This window comes from Pagrus pagrus (genome assembly GCF_965226575.1).
Source record: "Pagrus pagrus genome assembly, chromosome: 6".
Lineage (NCBI taxonomy): Eukaryota > Metazoa > Chordata > Actinopteri > Spariformes > Sparidae > Pagrus > Pagrus pagrus.
The window spans coordinates 35203411-35220174 of NC_140190.1; the positions used below are offsets into that span (position 1 = coordinate 35203411).

At 41.4% G+C, this 16764-nt stretch overlaps 1 protein-coding gene across 1 annotated transcript; it reads left to right on the top strand.

Moving 5' to 3' along the window:
- The first annotated feature begins 428 nt into the window (after positions 1-428).
- On the top strand, positions 429-16518 carry LOC311258367 (calreticulin-like). Its single transcript, XM_084354595.1, has 9 exons — positions 429-633; positions 1861-1962; positions 2264-2467; positions 2608-2702; positions 2808-3017; positions 13339-13452; positions 13608-13751; positions 13907-13999; positions 15713-16518. Exons 1-9 carry the CDS (start codon positions 540-542, stop codon positions 15914-15916), a joined length of 1260 nt encoding a protein of 419 aa, XP_084210721.1. The 5' UTR covers positions 429-539; the 3' UTR covers positions 15917-16518.
- The last annotated feature ends 246 nt before the right edge of the window (positions 16519-16764 follow it).

Sequence of the window (16764 nt, forward strand, 5' to 3'; positions counted from 1 at the left end):
TTTCTGTGTGAAATATTTTTTAAATCAACATCTGATTCATCAATGTGAACATTTATTGTGCACACTGCAACAACTGTGAAAACCTCAATAACAAAAGATAACACAACAGAACATATAAAATATGAACAACTTTTAAACAGAAATATCCATTACATTTACATTTAGGGCATTTAGCAGACGCTTATGTCTAAAGCGGTTTACAATACATTTGTCACAAGAAAGAAACCACAACATATCACCGTTGATAAAGATAGATAAGTGTGTGTGTGTGTGTGTGTGTGTGTGTGTACACTGAACACACAGCAGTGCCGTTTGTCGCCTCCGCCCCTCTCCGATGTTCGTCCGATGCTACCCGAGCGTTTCCGAAAATTAACTCGTGGTCTCATCCCATTGGCGGGCCGCTGGTCCAATGAGCCTTGGCCATCTGTGCAGGGCTCGTCGCTGTTGAAATTGTCAGGTTCCACTTGCTGTGGCTATATTAGCTGGTTTCCTCAGACCTGTCCTCCTCACCTGTTCTGCTCCCGACACAAGCTGCCGACATGAAGCTTCCGGCGGCGCTTCTGCTGGTTTTAGCATCGACAGCTGTCACTGTTCATGCCACCGTCTACTTTCAGGAACAGTTTATGGATGGAGGTACAGTTCAGCTAATTCCGTCTCCTCTCGACCTTAGTATGAATGATTGGCACTCATCTGTATCATGTGCTAGTTTCTCTGTAATTTGTGGTAATTAAAGAAATGTTGGTTTTAAAATAGCCTCACTGCATTCATTGATCGGCTCAGGCTAGGCCACCTCATGTCTATTAGTCAAGTGAGAGCTGTTAGCTAAGAAAGAGTGGCTGAAGTAACGTTAGAGTTCATGGAGCAGTGAAGTCAATGATCTGATGTGATTCTGATAAATGGATGTTGTCTGGAGCAATGTGAACACAAACACTTCATGAGTTGACATCTGGTTGTGTGAGTCCAACTCTTCTTTCACTTTTGATATTGAGCTGAGCTGCAGTGAGTCTAGATCAGCTGCAGTCACGTCTGTCTGCCTGTCTTTTATAAGCACAGAGAGGGACATGTCACACATATCCATATAACATGGTGATATATGTTTATATCATTATATAGTGAAATGACATAAATGTTTTAATTTTCTGAACTTGAACTACTAATACTTGCTTTTACACATGATTACTGATCAAACTAAGGGTCTACAAACAGATATGGCTTTTTCAGGGCTGTAACCAATTATGAGAAATCCAGAAGACTGAAAACCGATATTTGGGACTGATATTCATTTGCAGTAAAAATAAAAATCTTTGTGTCAAAATTTCTAATGACCAGTGATGAAATAAACCTAAGTACAATTTATTATTAAGTACTGTTCTTAACCACAATTTTGAGGCACTTTCTTATATGTTCTCAAAAAACTGCCTTTATCATGAAGTCCTCTTATTGCTGTGTCATGCTGCAAATGTGGTACAGAAATGTTGTATGCATTTAGGAAACAATGCAATTAACACATTAAGTAGTTTGGTAATATATCTAGGGATCGGCCACTGTGTTTCTTTTGTTGATACCAATTATGAGTCATTAAGGAGACCAATATTTGGAACCAATATACATTTGCAGGAAAATTAAACTGTGATGAAAGTACAATTTACTTATGTACCGTACTTAAGTATTATTTTGAGGACAGAAGGATACTGCATCAGAGCTAAAGTAGCACATGTTCAAATGAATTCAATTGGCAACTACACAAAAAACCAAAGCACCGATACAAAAACTGCTGGATATGTGCACTGATAACACTTCCCTCACTGTATCAGTGAGGGAAGTGTCAGTAACCAGTTGAGATGGTTTGCTGTGTTGCAGATGGATGGATGAGCCGATGGGTCGAGTCAAAGCACAAATCAGACTACGGTCAGTGGAAACTGAGTGCTGGAAAGTTCTACGGGGACGCTGAGGCTGATAAAGGTATTTTTTATTCTGTCACTGAGACAGCTGATAGAACTGGATTTTCTGAAATGGCTGATTTGCATATCTCCAATACTTGCAGATGGTGTCTTATCATGCGAATGTAGGTAAAACAGGTTTGTGTATATGAGCTGCTCTCAGTCGACCCACTACAAACACAAGGAACTGTCCTGTACAGTATGTGATCAGATTATATCCAGGACTCCCTAAACCCAGCTTTACTCTGTGGTAATTTGACTGAACATAAATTAATGTATGAATAAATAACAACAGGACACAATCTCATCTGCACTATTACCAGGTATCCAGACCAGCCAGGACGCACGCTTTTATGCCATCTCGGCCCGCTTTGAGCCCTTTAGCAACGAGGGAAAGCCCCTGGTCGTCCAGTTCACCGTCAAGCATGAGCAGAAGATTGACTGCGGAGGCGGCTATGTCAAGATCTTCCCCTCTGACCTCGACCAGAACAACATGCATGGAGACTCTCAGTATTACATCATGTTTGGTGAGTCATGCTTGTCTGAGGCGCTGAAGGAAGTTCGATCTATTCATTCATATTCTAGTCATTTTTACATTCAGCTATTTCAGATGCCGTCAATACTGTGAGTCATCTGTAATGTTAGATAATATGACATTTGTCTCCAGGGCCTGATATCTGTGGATACAGCACAAAGAAGGCTCATGTGATCTTCAACTACGAGGGCCAGAACCACCTCATCAAGAAAGACATCAAGTGCAAGGTAGCTACTGTGTAAACCTGTTGAATAATGTGGACTTCTGACTTGTGTGAAGATGAATTTAAATATTCTGTCCCACTCTAAATTGCTCGTATCCCCTCTGTGCAGGATGATGAGCTGACCAACATGTACACACTCATTCTGAATGCAGACCAGACATATGAGGTAAGGATCAACAATGAGAAGGTGGAGTCCGGCTCCCTGGAGGATGACTGGGACTTGCTGCCCCAGAAGAAGATCAAGGACCCACAGGCTAAGAAACCCAGTGACTGGGACGACAGAGCCAAGATCGACGATCCCAGCGACACAAAGCCTGAGGTACAACATCACTTTGACTTCACGTGTCATGGTTAACGAGAGAGACCCATGACTCTCTCTCTCTCATTAAATGTCCCTTCACTTTCCTGTCATCTCCCTTCTCTCTGTAGTGGATGGCTGTGTGGAGAAATGTAAACTTTTATTTATGACCAGGTAAAGCAGCAGACTAAGAAACCAAACTAACTTGCATGGTCTGTTTGTCTATCAGTTGATCTCCTGTGCTCGGGTTCAGTGCTATGGACAGTACACACACACACACACACACACACACACACACACACACACACACACACACAATTTTAGCCATAGTTGTTAAAGCATTTCACAGCACAAACACAATCCTATTGCAGACACCATGAAGCATTAAACCACATGTCAGCACAGCTCGCCTGACAGCATTTCTACATGTAAAGGCCCTTTCACACCGGGGAGACGTATTTTTCGTGCGAATAATTCGCGTGTCAATATTTTTTTTTTTAACCCAGGGTTTTCATCACGAGTCCTTTCACACCGACCGTGAATGTGTCACGGCGAAAATGTGACATAATTTTTTTTCGCAGCAAGGTCGATTTTTCTGAGCTTTCGCCCGGCGACTAAACGCATCAACCAATCATGTAGCGTGAAAAGGAGGTATGTCACAACCCCGACGTCACAACACTGTGACAACAATGGCGGATCTACTGATAACCTGCGTCTCTCATCACCCTGTGTTATTTGACAAGGGACACAAAAATTACAATGATAACGAATTGAAGGATAATGTGTGGCAAAGCATCGCCGAACATCTTGGCTATCAAGACAGTGAGCTGTTGTTAGATGTAGTAGAGTTGGTAACAAGACGGCAGCGGCACAACAATGCCGGTTTTGCTAACGTAAACAAACCGGTGTATATGTGAGGGATAATCAAGGAGTAGGTTCTCGACGGGAGGTAAAGAAACACACAATGATAATTTTAATGTCGTACCTTTTATGATTTTAGTTGAGGATGCAAAGAGACTGGAAAAACCTGAGGGACACGTATGTGAGGAAGAAGAGAGAAGAAAAAGAGACAAGGACTGGGCAGGCAGGGAAAGCAAAGAAGAAGTGGAAATACATGGATGTAATGTCTTTCCTGGACACATCCCCAGCTTTCAGAAGGTAACATTAGCAATGGTATTTAGTTTACCTGTAGTTAATGGTCAAGCAGGGTGTCTACAGGTAGTTAGATTTTTTTCAAATAGTCTTTCTCCTATGGTCTGTTAATTAGTACACATTATTTTTCATTTGTATCAAAATGGTAAATGATGTACTGTACATCATTGTACATTAAAATTGAGTTGTGTAATTTGGAACTGACTGTGCACTAATGTAATGTGCCCTCTGTCCAAAGCTGTTCTCAACTTGTGTGATAACTAGATTCAACAATTATGCAATGTAGTTTACACTGTTTTGTTGGTATTGTAAGACACTGTCCACCTCAGTAGGCTACATACACACACGTTATAACTATTGAATTGATTATATTCTTCACTGCTTTTGCACAATGCAGTCATTTTCAGCCTGATATGCCTCAGCATATCAGATAATTAAGCTAAAACACAGCAATGAAAAATAAGTTTTGATTTACTTTCTCTATCAATTGCCGATTTCAAGACATAAGTGAGTTTTCCTTTTTGTTTACTTGTTTGTTTTTTCACACAAAAAATTAAAAACATGTTTATTCATTTATGTAGTTATCACACAAGTTAATACAGAATACAGGTTTGGATGGAGGGTACACAGTCCTCCTTTGGACTTCATTCAGCTGACACAGGACAGGAGGACACTTATCATATGTTTGGACAGGGTGCACAGCAATCTGGACCTCCCACAGCAGGATGAGGAGATGGAGGAGACAGGGCAAGAGTCAGAGGAGAGTAAGGGAGAGGCTGCTACTGCTGCTTCTGCTGCAAGGGCACCTAAAAGGAGGAGCAGGGATTTACTCCAAGAATATCTGGAAAGAAAAGAAGAAAGGGAGCAGCAGCGTGCTAAAGAGCGTGAGGAAAGAGATGACATTCACCATTTTCTCATGAGTCTTGCTCCGGCCATGAGAAGGCTGTCTCTGGCTAAGCAATCATGGCTGAAAATGAAAATGCAAGAGCTTGACTTTCAAGCAGAATTTGGATATTCAGAGCCAGAACACTCTCAATTCACACAGCTGTGATTGATCTTACCATTGTTCCTGGTGGATAGTTGTGCATCAAAAATAAAGATTTCCTTTCATCTGGTGAAGTAGCCTTTTCTCCCTGTATATCTTTCCTTGTCAACACCTTTAAATCCTAGATATGGAGACTTCCGGTTTGACGAGCTAGGCGATGGCAGCATAGGAAAGTTGCTCCCGACATTTCAAAGTAAAAATTACCCACAACAACTCGAATACATTTAAGAAACGTGAGAACAGTTGAATTTATAAGTGTGGGCTTCGAGAATGCCTAAATATCAGCTGAAAAAGTTCATGCAGTCGGAGTTAACGTTAATTGAGAGAGACGAAGTTAGCCAGGAGCTCCAAGCTAGCAACGAAATGGAGGACACGGACCCGGACCACGACCAGGAGCAGACGGAAGAAGCAGGTCTGGGCCTTATACTGAAAGAACTAAGGGAGTTTAGGAAGGACAACAGTCAGCAGCTGAAAGAGATCCGTGAAGAAATAAACAAAACTAATACTAGAATGGAGGAGGCAGAAAAGAGGATCGACACGGCCGAAACTCGAATACAAGTGACGGAAGACGCGGTTACGGAGCTGCTGAAACTGCAGATACACCTGGATGCAAAGCTGACCGATCTCGGGGGTCGCTCCAGAAGAGAGAACGTCAGAATCCACAGAGTTAAAGAGGGCGCGGAGGAGGACTCTCCATCGATGGTGGGTTATGTCGAGCGTTTGCTGCGGGAGGGCCTGGGGCTCCAGAACTCCTTCGAGCTCCGAGTAGAGAGAGCTCATCGCGCTCTGACACCGACGCCGCCATCCGGAGCTCCACCGAGGTCCATCGTGACTAAATTGTCAAGCTACAGGATGAAAGAGGAGTTACTGAAGCTGGCCTGGCAAAAGCGGGGATTTCAACTTCACGGAAAAAGTGTTAATCTGGATCACGACTACGCGCCTGATGTGTTGAAAAAGCGAAAGGAATATGCCGAAACGAAATCAGTACTGAAGGAGAAGAAAATCAGATTTCAAACTCCGTTCCCGGCCCGGTTGAGAGTGTTCTACCCGGGGGACAGTGCTGTATGGATCAGCGGAGGAGGCGACCGGGGACATGGCGAAGAGGGGGTTCTCCGTGTCGGTTATTAAACACCCGGAATCTCTGCTGGAGCAGATTCAGAAGTTCACATGGCGAACGAGCAGGAGATCGGGGAACCGGGAGAGAGCAGGCAAAGAGAGGAGTTACGTGGAAAAACTACAGGTGTTTAGGCGCCAGGATCCAGCATGATTATAAAACATCTGTGACCCACGGGTCGTTGAAATTCCCGGAGGAGAAGGGTTGAGTTTTTATTCTAAAGAGGAGAGTCCGGGTGAACCAGCTGTCAGTAAGAACAGACTGCGAACAAGTACTGTACATTACAGGAACATTTTACAGGCTATAACTAAGAACATACTGTGACGTCGGGAGTTTTGTTTTCCTTTGTCAGACAGCCGGACGGACACTAGAATAAAACTGCAAATGGCTGAGGGCCCTCCCACACCGGCTGGTGAGGGAGGATTCCCCTCAAGGCCCTCTTGTCATCAGGGCCTAACAAGGGTCGAGATGAAGACCTCACTATTGGAAGTTTTTTTTTTTTTCATGTCTTACTGTGTTTGTGCGCAAACAGTACATACATTCAGTTATTCAGTTAATGGCTATTATTTGTGTGGGTGCGAGAGGGTTTTCCTTTTTTATTTCTTCTCAATACTGGACACTAAATGCAAGCAACTAAAATAGCAACTTATAATGTGAATGGTCTAGTCAACCCTATTAAAAGAAGTAAGATTTTGACAAAACTAAAAAGAGACAAAGTTGAGGTGGCGTTTTTGCAAGAAACCCATCTTTCAGACACGGAGCATGCTAAATTAAAAAGAATGGGCTTTAAGTATCAGTTCTCATCATCATATGCAAATGGGCATAGGAGGGGGGTGGCAATATTAATTTCCAGTAAAATTTGTTTTGAGCCCCTATTTGAAAAGAAGGACACAGAAGGATGATATATGTTTTTGAGAGGGAACTTAAATGGCTCATTGATATCCTTATTGAATATATATGCTCCCCCTAATTCTGATTGGAGTTTCTTTAGTCAAATATTTGAATTAATTATAACGGAATCTCAAGGTTTATTAATTTGTGGGGGGGATCTCAATATTAGATTATGCCCTAAACTTGAATCATCAAAAATACAGGTAGCTCAGCCCAGTCACCTTAACAAAAGGATCAATTCGGCAATAAAGGATATTGGTTTAGTAGATGTGTGGAGAGAATTAAATCCCTTAAAGAGAGACTATACATATTTTTCTAATCCTAACTTGTTGTATTCAAGGATTGACTACTTCTTAACCTTTGGTAAAGATTTACACAGGGTTGGTGATTGCAGCATAGGGATTATGGACCTCTCGGACCATAGCCCTCTGTATTTAAAACTAAATCTCGAACAATCCCAGAGAAACACCTTATGGAGATTAAACATGCATATATTGAATCATATGAAGGACCAAATTAAGAAGGATATTACCGACTTTTTGGAACAGAATGACAATGGTGAGGTTACACCTTCGATTTTGTGGGACGCATGTAAAGCAGTGCTCAGGGGTAAGATAATTAGATACAGTTCCCACTTAAAAAGAGATAGGCTAAAAGAGCTAAACCAGCTCCAAACAGAATTGGAACAGTTGGAACAAAAACATAAAGACACAAATGACAAGAAAATTAAAGAAGCACTTAAGAAGAAAAAGAATGAAATAGACGAGATTTATACAAGAGATATACAAAAAAAGTTAATATTTACAAAACAGAAGTATTATGCCTTCATAATACTTCTGTTTTGTAAATATTAACTTTTGGGAAAGCCAGTAAATTGTTATCTTATAAGCTGAAAAAGCAACAGGCAGAGAATTCGATCCATAAAATTAAAAACCAGATGACTAATTTAATACACTATAAATTGGAAGAGGTACAGAATAGCTTTGAAACATATTTTCAAAGATTATACTCTCAACCCCATGTTTATAGAGGGAAAATGGAAGAATTTTTTGAGAAAATTAATCTTCCTAAATTGACGTGTGAGCAGAGTAACCAACTTGCAGAAGAAATTACAGAGAAAGAAATAAGAGCAGCCATAGCCCATCTTAAATCAGGGAAATCCCCTGGCCCCGACGGGTTTCCTTCAGAGTGGTATAGGGTGGTGGGGGACTCGTTGATCCCTATGTTGCAGTCCACCTTTAATTGGGTCCTTAAAAGGAATATAATACCCCCCTCGTGGAGGGAAGCAGTAATTTCACTTATTCCAAAAGAGGGGAAGGATAGATCTGAATGCGGTAACTATAGACCGGTTAGCGTGTTAAATCAGGACTACAAGATCTTTACACATATACTGGCCAAACGAAGGACTGCTACCACAAATCATTAGCCTTGACCAGACGGGTTTTATTCGTCACAGACAAACCCAAGATAATATCAGACGGACTCTACATGTAATAAGTCATATAATAGAACAGGATTTAGAAGCAGTATTAGTAGGACTAGACGCAGAAAAGGCGTTTGATTGTGAAAATTGGTCTTTTTTGTTTAGAGTCCTAGATGAGTTTGGTTTTCACAACTCCTTTATTAAGACAATAGAAGCTCTTTATGATAACCCGAGGGCCAGACTTAAAATTAATGGTGTAGTTTCGAACCCCTTTTCACTGGAACGTGGAACAAGGCAGGGTTGTCCAATTAGCCCCCTTTTATTTGCGATTTTTTTTTTTATCGAACCCCTGAGTCAATGGATTATACAAAATAAGAACATTAAAGGAATACATATGAAAGGAGGAGAACAAAAGATTTCCTTATTTGCGGATGACATACTGATACAGTTATCCAGTCCAGAGCAATCTCAAATACATTTGTTTTCACTTTTAGATCATTATGGATCTTTTTCTGGATATAAGTTAAATGTTTCAAAAACACAAATTCTCAGTTTCAATTACAGTCCCTCAGAAAATGTGAAAAAAAGATATAATTTGAGATGGGAAGCTGAATCCATGAGGTATCTGGGGGTGAATATACCAGCAGATTTGTCAAAACTGTTCTCACTGAATGTTCTCCCCCCGAACAACAAAATCAGGGAGGACATTAGGAGATGGGATTTAATACCATTTCATAATTTTGGTTCCTGTATTGAATCTGTTAAAATGGTAATCCTGCCGAGGTTATTGTATCTCTTTCAGTCCCTTCCACTAGACATACCTGATCAACAGTTCCAGGAGTGGGATAAACTCATCTCCAGGTACATTTGGCAGGGGCGTCGACCAAGAATCAAATATCAGAATTTACAGTTGGCAAAAAATAAGGGGGGGGTTGCGCTCCCATGTTTAAAAGATTATTACATTGCAGCTCAGTTGAGACCGTTAGTGTGTTGGTGCAATCCAGAATATAGTGCTAGATGGAAGGAGTTAGAGGGGGACATAACAGCAGAGTTCCCAATTCAAGCGGCAATAGGGGATAAGGGTTTGATGAATAAGTTAACTGATCTGGGAAACCCCTGGATTGGTTTACCACTTAAACTGTGGAATTGGGTAATAACTAAAAAGAACTTGAAAGAGGCGATAAAAATACTGAGATGGTGTGCATTTGATCCAAAATTTCATGCCTAAAAATTTGGATGTAAGATTCAAGGCCTGGAAAGCTCATGGACTTACAGCATATTGTACTTTTTTGTATAAGGGGTCAGTGAATAGTTTTCAAAACCTAAAGAGACAATTTGGTCTAAATAATGATGACTTCTTCAGATTCTTACAGGTTCGTCACCATGTTGAACAATTAAGGAAAGAGATTAAACAAGAGCAATGGGATAGTATTCTACTAAAAGTATTTATGGATGCATATGTTTCAGGCCCAGGCCACAAAACCATCTCAAGACTCTATAGGGGTTTAGAAACAAACGAAGGGTAGCTCATTGCATGTAAAACAGAAATGGGAGAGGAAAGGAAATCTAGTTTTAAATGAAGAAGATTGGGAATATTTATGTGAGATACAATGGAAAACTTCAAATTCAACACTATGGAGAGAGTTTTGTTGGAAAACCCTTATTAGATTTTTTATCACTCCAGCTCAAAAAAGACACTATTCCACTTCATCTATATGTTGGAGACAATGTGGATGCCTCAAGGCAAATCTTTTTCACATATTTTGGTCTTGTTCAATATTGTTGCCTTTCTGGCAGGAGGTCTACAACATTTTGCAAAAAGTATTCCAGACAGACATTACTTTTGAGTTTGTATCATTATATTTAGGAGTCTTACCATCAGAAAATGTCTCCTCTAATGACAAATACTTATTTCAGATTTTAAGTGCTGCTTCTAGAAAAGCTATAACAAGGAAGTGGCTAATACTAGAAAAACCTATGGTGGACGAGTGGTTTGACATCATTTATAACATTTTTAAAATGGAAAGAATTACTTTTGCTATAAGGTTAAAACAGGGTCTGTTTTTGAAAAGATGGAAAAGATGGATTAGTTATGTCACTCCGGTTCGTCCATCGTTTGTCTAGTACCAGGTCTTATATCCATTTCCTTTTGTCATCTATGTTTTTCTGTGTCAACCCTTATGCATCAGTATTTAAATTTTTTTTTTTTTTTTTTTCCTCTAATATAACAGAAGGGCACCCCAGCATTCTTGTTCTAAGACTAAGGAGTTACGTTCTTAATTTCTCACCCTTTGTGTGATTGAGGGAGGACCAATCATCCCTATCTGTATTGTCAATTGAATCGTGGCTGTATTACTGAGCTATTCAGATGTAATATACAGATGAATGGATGAGATTGGTGAAGTGATATGTAAATGAACATGTGAACCAAAATCACAATAAAAAAAGAATTGAAAAAGAAAAAAGAAAAAAATCCTAGATATGATACTTAATAAGAACGTTATTTTAACAAGACATTGTGTAAATATTAGCCCTGCGATAGACTGGCAACCTGTCCAGGGTGTACCCCGCCTCTCGCCCGAAGTCAGCTGAGATAGGGTCCAGCTTACCCATGACCCTAGTGCAGGATAAGCGGTATAGAAAATGAATGAATGAATGAATGAATGAATTGTGTAAATAAATAACTATTTATTTGAAGCAGTAAGTATAAAGTTAACACAGAAAATTCATAACACTGAAGTTTAAAATTAATAAGAACAGTTGCACATGGAAATCATTACAAATTATGAATATTTACAACCTAAATTATATTTACAAAGATATTCTAGCAACCAGAAAATTCAGCACAGTGGAAAAGTCAAGTGAGTCCACGGTGCACATGGCCATACTGCCACGGGACTTGGCCAGCAGGTGAGGTGAAATACTGGCGGAATGTATCCCGCACCCTCAGGTCTTCAGCTGATGCTCTGTTGCCTCGGAGACTCCTGATGGCACCAAGGCCACTGCCATCCACAGCACCTGAACCGTCATCAACATCAGCACTCTGGGTTCCATCAGCACCACGGAGGTAGTCTGTGAGGATGCAGGTGGCTTTGATGATGCTGTCTGCAGTGTCAGGAGAGACTTGCAGCTGGCGTACACTCTCCAACACTGGCTGAGAATGCCAAAGGCATTTTCAACGATGCGCCGGGCTCTGGAGAGGCGGTAATTGAACACCCTGCGATCTTCTGGCAGACGTCTCCCAGGATAAGGGCGGAGGAGAAAGGTCTTCATCGGGGAAGCCTCATCTGCTACAATCACAAATGGCACCTGCCCCAACTCGGGTGCTGAGGGGAGTGGGCATGGTGCTGATACATTTAAGTTCCCATCTTGAAGGGCCTGCCCCAGACAGGAGTTGGCAAAGATGCCACCGTCACTGTTGCTACCAAATCCTCCCACATCGACAGGCAAAAACCTGTAACTGGCATCCACCAGCGCAAGGAGGACAACAGAGAAGGTACCTTTGTAATTGTAGTACTGTGAACCTGAATTTGCTGGTGCCTGTATTATAACATGTTTCCCATCAAGTGCACCAATGCAGTTTGGGAAATTCCACCTTTCCTGGAACTTCTTGGCCGTGCTCTTCCAGAGCTCCTCATTTGGAACCGGCATGTGGGTTTCCTTCAGTTGTGCCCAGATGACATCACATGTGTCTTTCACAATGCCAGCCACGGTTGACACTCCAAGCCGGAAACTGGAGGCTATCGTTGTAAAGGACTCCCCTGTGCTGAGAAATCTGGGGAGGGTGGGAGAGGAGTAAAATTTGAATACACATTACTGGCAGTAATTTTTTTTGATACAATTATTTTTATATCTATCTATCTATCTATCTGTCTATCTATCTATCTATCTATCTATCGAGAGATAGAGAGATAGAGAGATAGATATAGATAGATATATAGATATAGATATGATATCGATATATAGATATGATATAGATATAGATATAGGAATGCACATGTATCCAAACTAAAAAAGGCTGGTGCTGAGACAAAAAGAAGCAGATATAAAATTTAAACAAAATACCTCACATACTGCAGGGCTCTGACTGGCAGTATGGGAGTTAATACAATAGATGGCAGTAGTGGGCAGACTGTCAAATAGATTGATTGACAGACAAGATAAGGATGTGAAAAATGACAGGCTGTAACACCAACATTTTACACAGGCCAATCAGAATATAGCAAATTAATATAATACTGTGGTGACCCACAATAGGGAATCTAGGAGAGATGTTCACCAGAGCATAGATGTAGGGCTAATGGATCCATATACCTTTTAAGAGCAAGGATTTATGGGATATGCCGGTATGGTTGCTTAGTTACCAGAGTTGTTTGTGTCAATTGTTGTGGAGCGTAAGATCGACTCACCCCCCTCTCCTGTCTCATCTTTATAATTTACGTCTCCACAATATAATAAATATAATGTAATATATATATATATTCGGCGGCGAATATTTCGCAATTTCGTGTCGTTAATTCATTACGTCCGCGGTGTGAAAAGGCCTTAAGTTTTAAACCTGTTTTGAAGGACTGCAATATCCAGGCTTGTGTCAAATAATCAGCAATCAAATCCAGCTCATGAATTTATCCATGTACCCTGTTAAGGTCACATTGCTGTTTTAATGATGTGCATCATATCCTAACTTTAGTGATAACTCCAGTGCTGTTCTCTGCAGGACTGGGACAAGCCAGAGACCATCCCTGACCCTGATGCCAAGAAGCCTGATGACTGGGATGAGGACATGGACGGAGAGTGGGAACCTCCGATGATCAGCAACTCAGAGTATAAGGTGAGGACATTTCTACGTAAAATGACTGATCAGTGGTGTTTGTGAGAAGGAATGTTTGGATTGGATTGAATTGAATTGTTTGGTTAGTATTGTGAAGGTCATCCTTCTGTCACATCCAATCACTAGTCCTCAGCCCTCTCATTGTGTCTCTGCAGGGTGAGTGGAAACCCAAACAGATTGACAACCCTGGCTACAAGGGAGCCTGGGTTCACCCCGAGATCGACAACCCAGAGTACACTCATGACGCCACCATGTACAAGTTTGATAACATTGGAGTGCTGGGCCTGGATCTGTGGCAGGTAACCACGACTACTTACTGAGCGCCTTCGTATACGTACAGACTACTTTCATGTGTGGTAAAAATTCAGGATACAGCTGAGCTGAAACAAGATGAAAATAGTCATTTATTTGGAATCCCTGAATAAACACTGTTCCTGTGTTTGGTGTCTTTCAGGTCAAATCTGGCACCATCTTTGATAACTTCCTGATCACTGATGATGTCAAAGAAGCAGAGGAGTTTGGGATGCAAACCTGGGGAGCAACTAAGGTAGGCCTGTACTCTGTCTGTAGAGCATACCATGTACTGCACTGTGATTTGTATATGAGACGAAGAAAAAACAAACAATGTTTTCACCACCAATTCATCTATTGATTTTGTTTTAATTCATGAGTTTATTTTATTTAGTTTTTTAAATATCAGAACTAATGAGACTCATCAGAAGTACTCAGAGCAGAGCGACCACTGCATCGCATCAGACACACTCTATCCACACTGGACCCATTGAACATGTCGGCACACAAACCACACATGGCCAGCTGTTGTGGAGATCAGAATGATGTCATCACTCAAGTCAAAGACGGCTGACGTTGCTTTCTTCTTCTGTTTGTATTCAAACATAGACAGAAAACACAGTGTAGCCAATAGAGAGGGGAGAGAAGGTGTGTTCAGTTCCAGCCAGCTGCCACCATATTCCTGTTTCTATAAAAGAGACGGTATATTCTAGATAACTCCTCATTTGACTGAATCCACCAATCCAGAAAGTCATCAGTGCTGCAGTTGGATGAGCTGCCTTAATCTGCTGCCATATCCCAGCATGCCTTGTGCTGCAAATCAGCTGCTTCCCGTGGACAAGGAATGAGTGTGATATGTCCCCAGTCAGGTAGCTTGCAGTGTGTCTGCACCATAGAAACGGTTTCCTTCCACTCTGTTGTGCGTGGCATGGCAACCGAATGTCGCCCTTCTCTTCCGGTGGACCACTATGAGATATGATTTCAGAAAAATGTGTAAGTTGGAAATAGCTGAAAAAAGAAGAATTTTTTGACCCCTTTTGAATTGTGCCATGAATAACAGGTATGATGTTTGTCAAGTCAAAAGATACTTTTCAGCTTGAAAAAGGTCCAGTTTGTGTTAAAATTAATCAAGTATGAGACTGTGAAAGTACCTAATTAGGAAGACTGCCAACAGTCATGTAACTGATCTGTCTTGTTGAACGCTCACTGAAACCCCAAACTGAATCCTTTTAGAGCTGGTCCCGTATATGAGCTAGCTCGCAGAACTGATTAAGGCTGCATTCAGACAGAATCCAGTGTTGCAGCGTTTAGCTGCAGGGTTGTGCGGCGGTGTGGGAGTGTCATTCCATGGTCGTTTGTGTGACGTCATGTTGTGAACTTTAACCCAGATTGGTTTGCTGAAAGTAGAAGCTGCTGTGTTGTTCTGCTACTAGCATGCTGGTCCTACTAGTGATCATTTGTCCACATCAACAGAAATAATAGTCAACAACCAGGATATGATGCGTATCATTACCGTCTGTTTTAAACTGGAGCACAGACCAAACTCGGTGATTAAAAGTGAAACATAACGCTACACGTTGTGTTCCCTCTGGTAGTACTTTGTCATGCTTCTAGCGCTTCTGTCACTGTTACCGTACTCAGCCTCTGATCACTATAGTGGGTTTAATATGCTGGTCCTTCACTGATCATCCACATCCACTGATGAACAGCGGTTTAAACAGGCGCTCAAGGCTAAATTGAGTGTATATGTTCTCAGACATTGATGCTGCTGGTCTGATTGGATAGATCATGTTGAATCCAAGTTAGAAATCAGAATTGTCAACTGCACTGTGTCTACAGTGTGACGTCAATCAAAGGGGTCATGACATTACATTTTGAGAACACCCATCCAATAATATTAAGTATGGTCAACTTAACCACCATACGCCAGTTGAACACATTGAAACAACATGTATTGTTTGTGCCTCAGGGACCAGAGAAGAAGATGAAGGAAGAGCAGGAGGACATGGAGAGGAAACTGAGGGAGGTGGAGGAGGAGAAGAGTAAGAGGGACACTGAAGGTGAGGAAGATGAGGAGGAGGTGGCAGAGGAAGAGGGCGAGCATGATGAGGAGACGGACGAGGACGCTGGGACAGAAGGGGACGGCGAGGTCAAACAGAAGGATGAGTTGTAGAGGAAAGGACCCTCTGCGTGCTCCCCTCTACAGCTTCAAATGAGCAACTGGACTCTGGCCTTTCTTACAGCAGTCTTTTATTCAGGTGTAGGGGTGGGGGAGGGTGGAAGGTGGGGTCAGGTCCCATTTCTTTTTTATTGATTCCCTTGCTTTTTTTAGCCTTTAAATTTGAGATGGGAGAACAGTTTACATGTTTCTGTGTGTGTCTGCTTCTGCTACTTTTCTAATTTAATGCGATTCAGTGAATGAGGTGTCTGCGCATTTACTCACAAAGCCGTCTGTGGTGGGATGTCCAGTGAACTCTGTGATGTCTGGTTCATGCACTTTGATTTCACCTGTGTGATGTCATACTGTTTGTGATTTTAATGAACCCCTTCATAATTTATTCAGTCATTACATTAATCCCCTGAAGACAACATGTCAGCTCCCAAAGCTCTGATTTTCAGACATACGCCGTGTGTGCGTGTGTGCATGTGCATGTCTGCATTAGACAAACTGTGATTTGTACAATCCTTGTTTTCTCATTGTTTTAATGAGTGTCTGTCCCATGGGTGCACACTGTTTTTGAGTTTCAGTGAATAAATTGAAGCTTCTCTCAACAAGCTGACACCTGTTTTCATTCAAGTTGTGGATGTTTGAACGTTGTCTGTCTTATTTCAGTGGGGTGGGAAGGAGATATGTATTGGCTGATAGACTGGTGGTCAAACTAAATATACGCTTTCCACTGTTATTTTTAATGGCGTAACCTTAACCCTACTCTAACCATGCAATTTTCAGGATCTACCCATGTGACACCTGAGTTTGGATACAGATAACTAAAATATACTTATTTTGGGGAACTGGTGCAG

What these genes read in the sequence shown, in the direction of transcription:
- LOC311258367 (XM_084354595.1), top strand. Translation starts at nt 540, where the DNA reads ATGAAGCTTCCGGCGGCGCTTCTGCTGGTTTTAGCATCGACAGCTGTC. An exon ending in GGAACAGTTTATGGATGGAG is followed by an intron (nt 634 to 1,860) that starts GTACAGTTCAGC and finishes GCTGTGTTGCAG; the next exon opens with ATGGATGGATGAGCCGATGG. An exon ending in AAACCTGGGGAGCAACTAAG is followed by an intron (nt 14,000 to 15,712) that starts GTAGGCCTGTAC and finishes TTTGTGCCTCAG; the next exon opens with GGACCAGAGAAGAAGATGAA.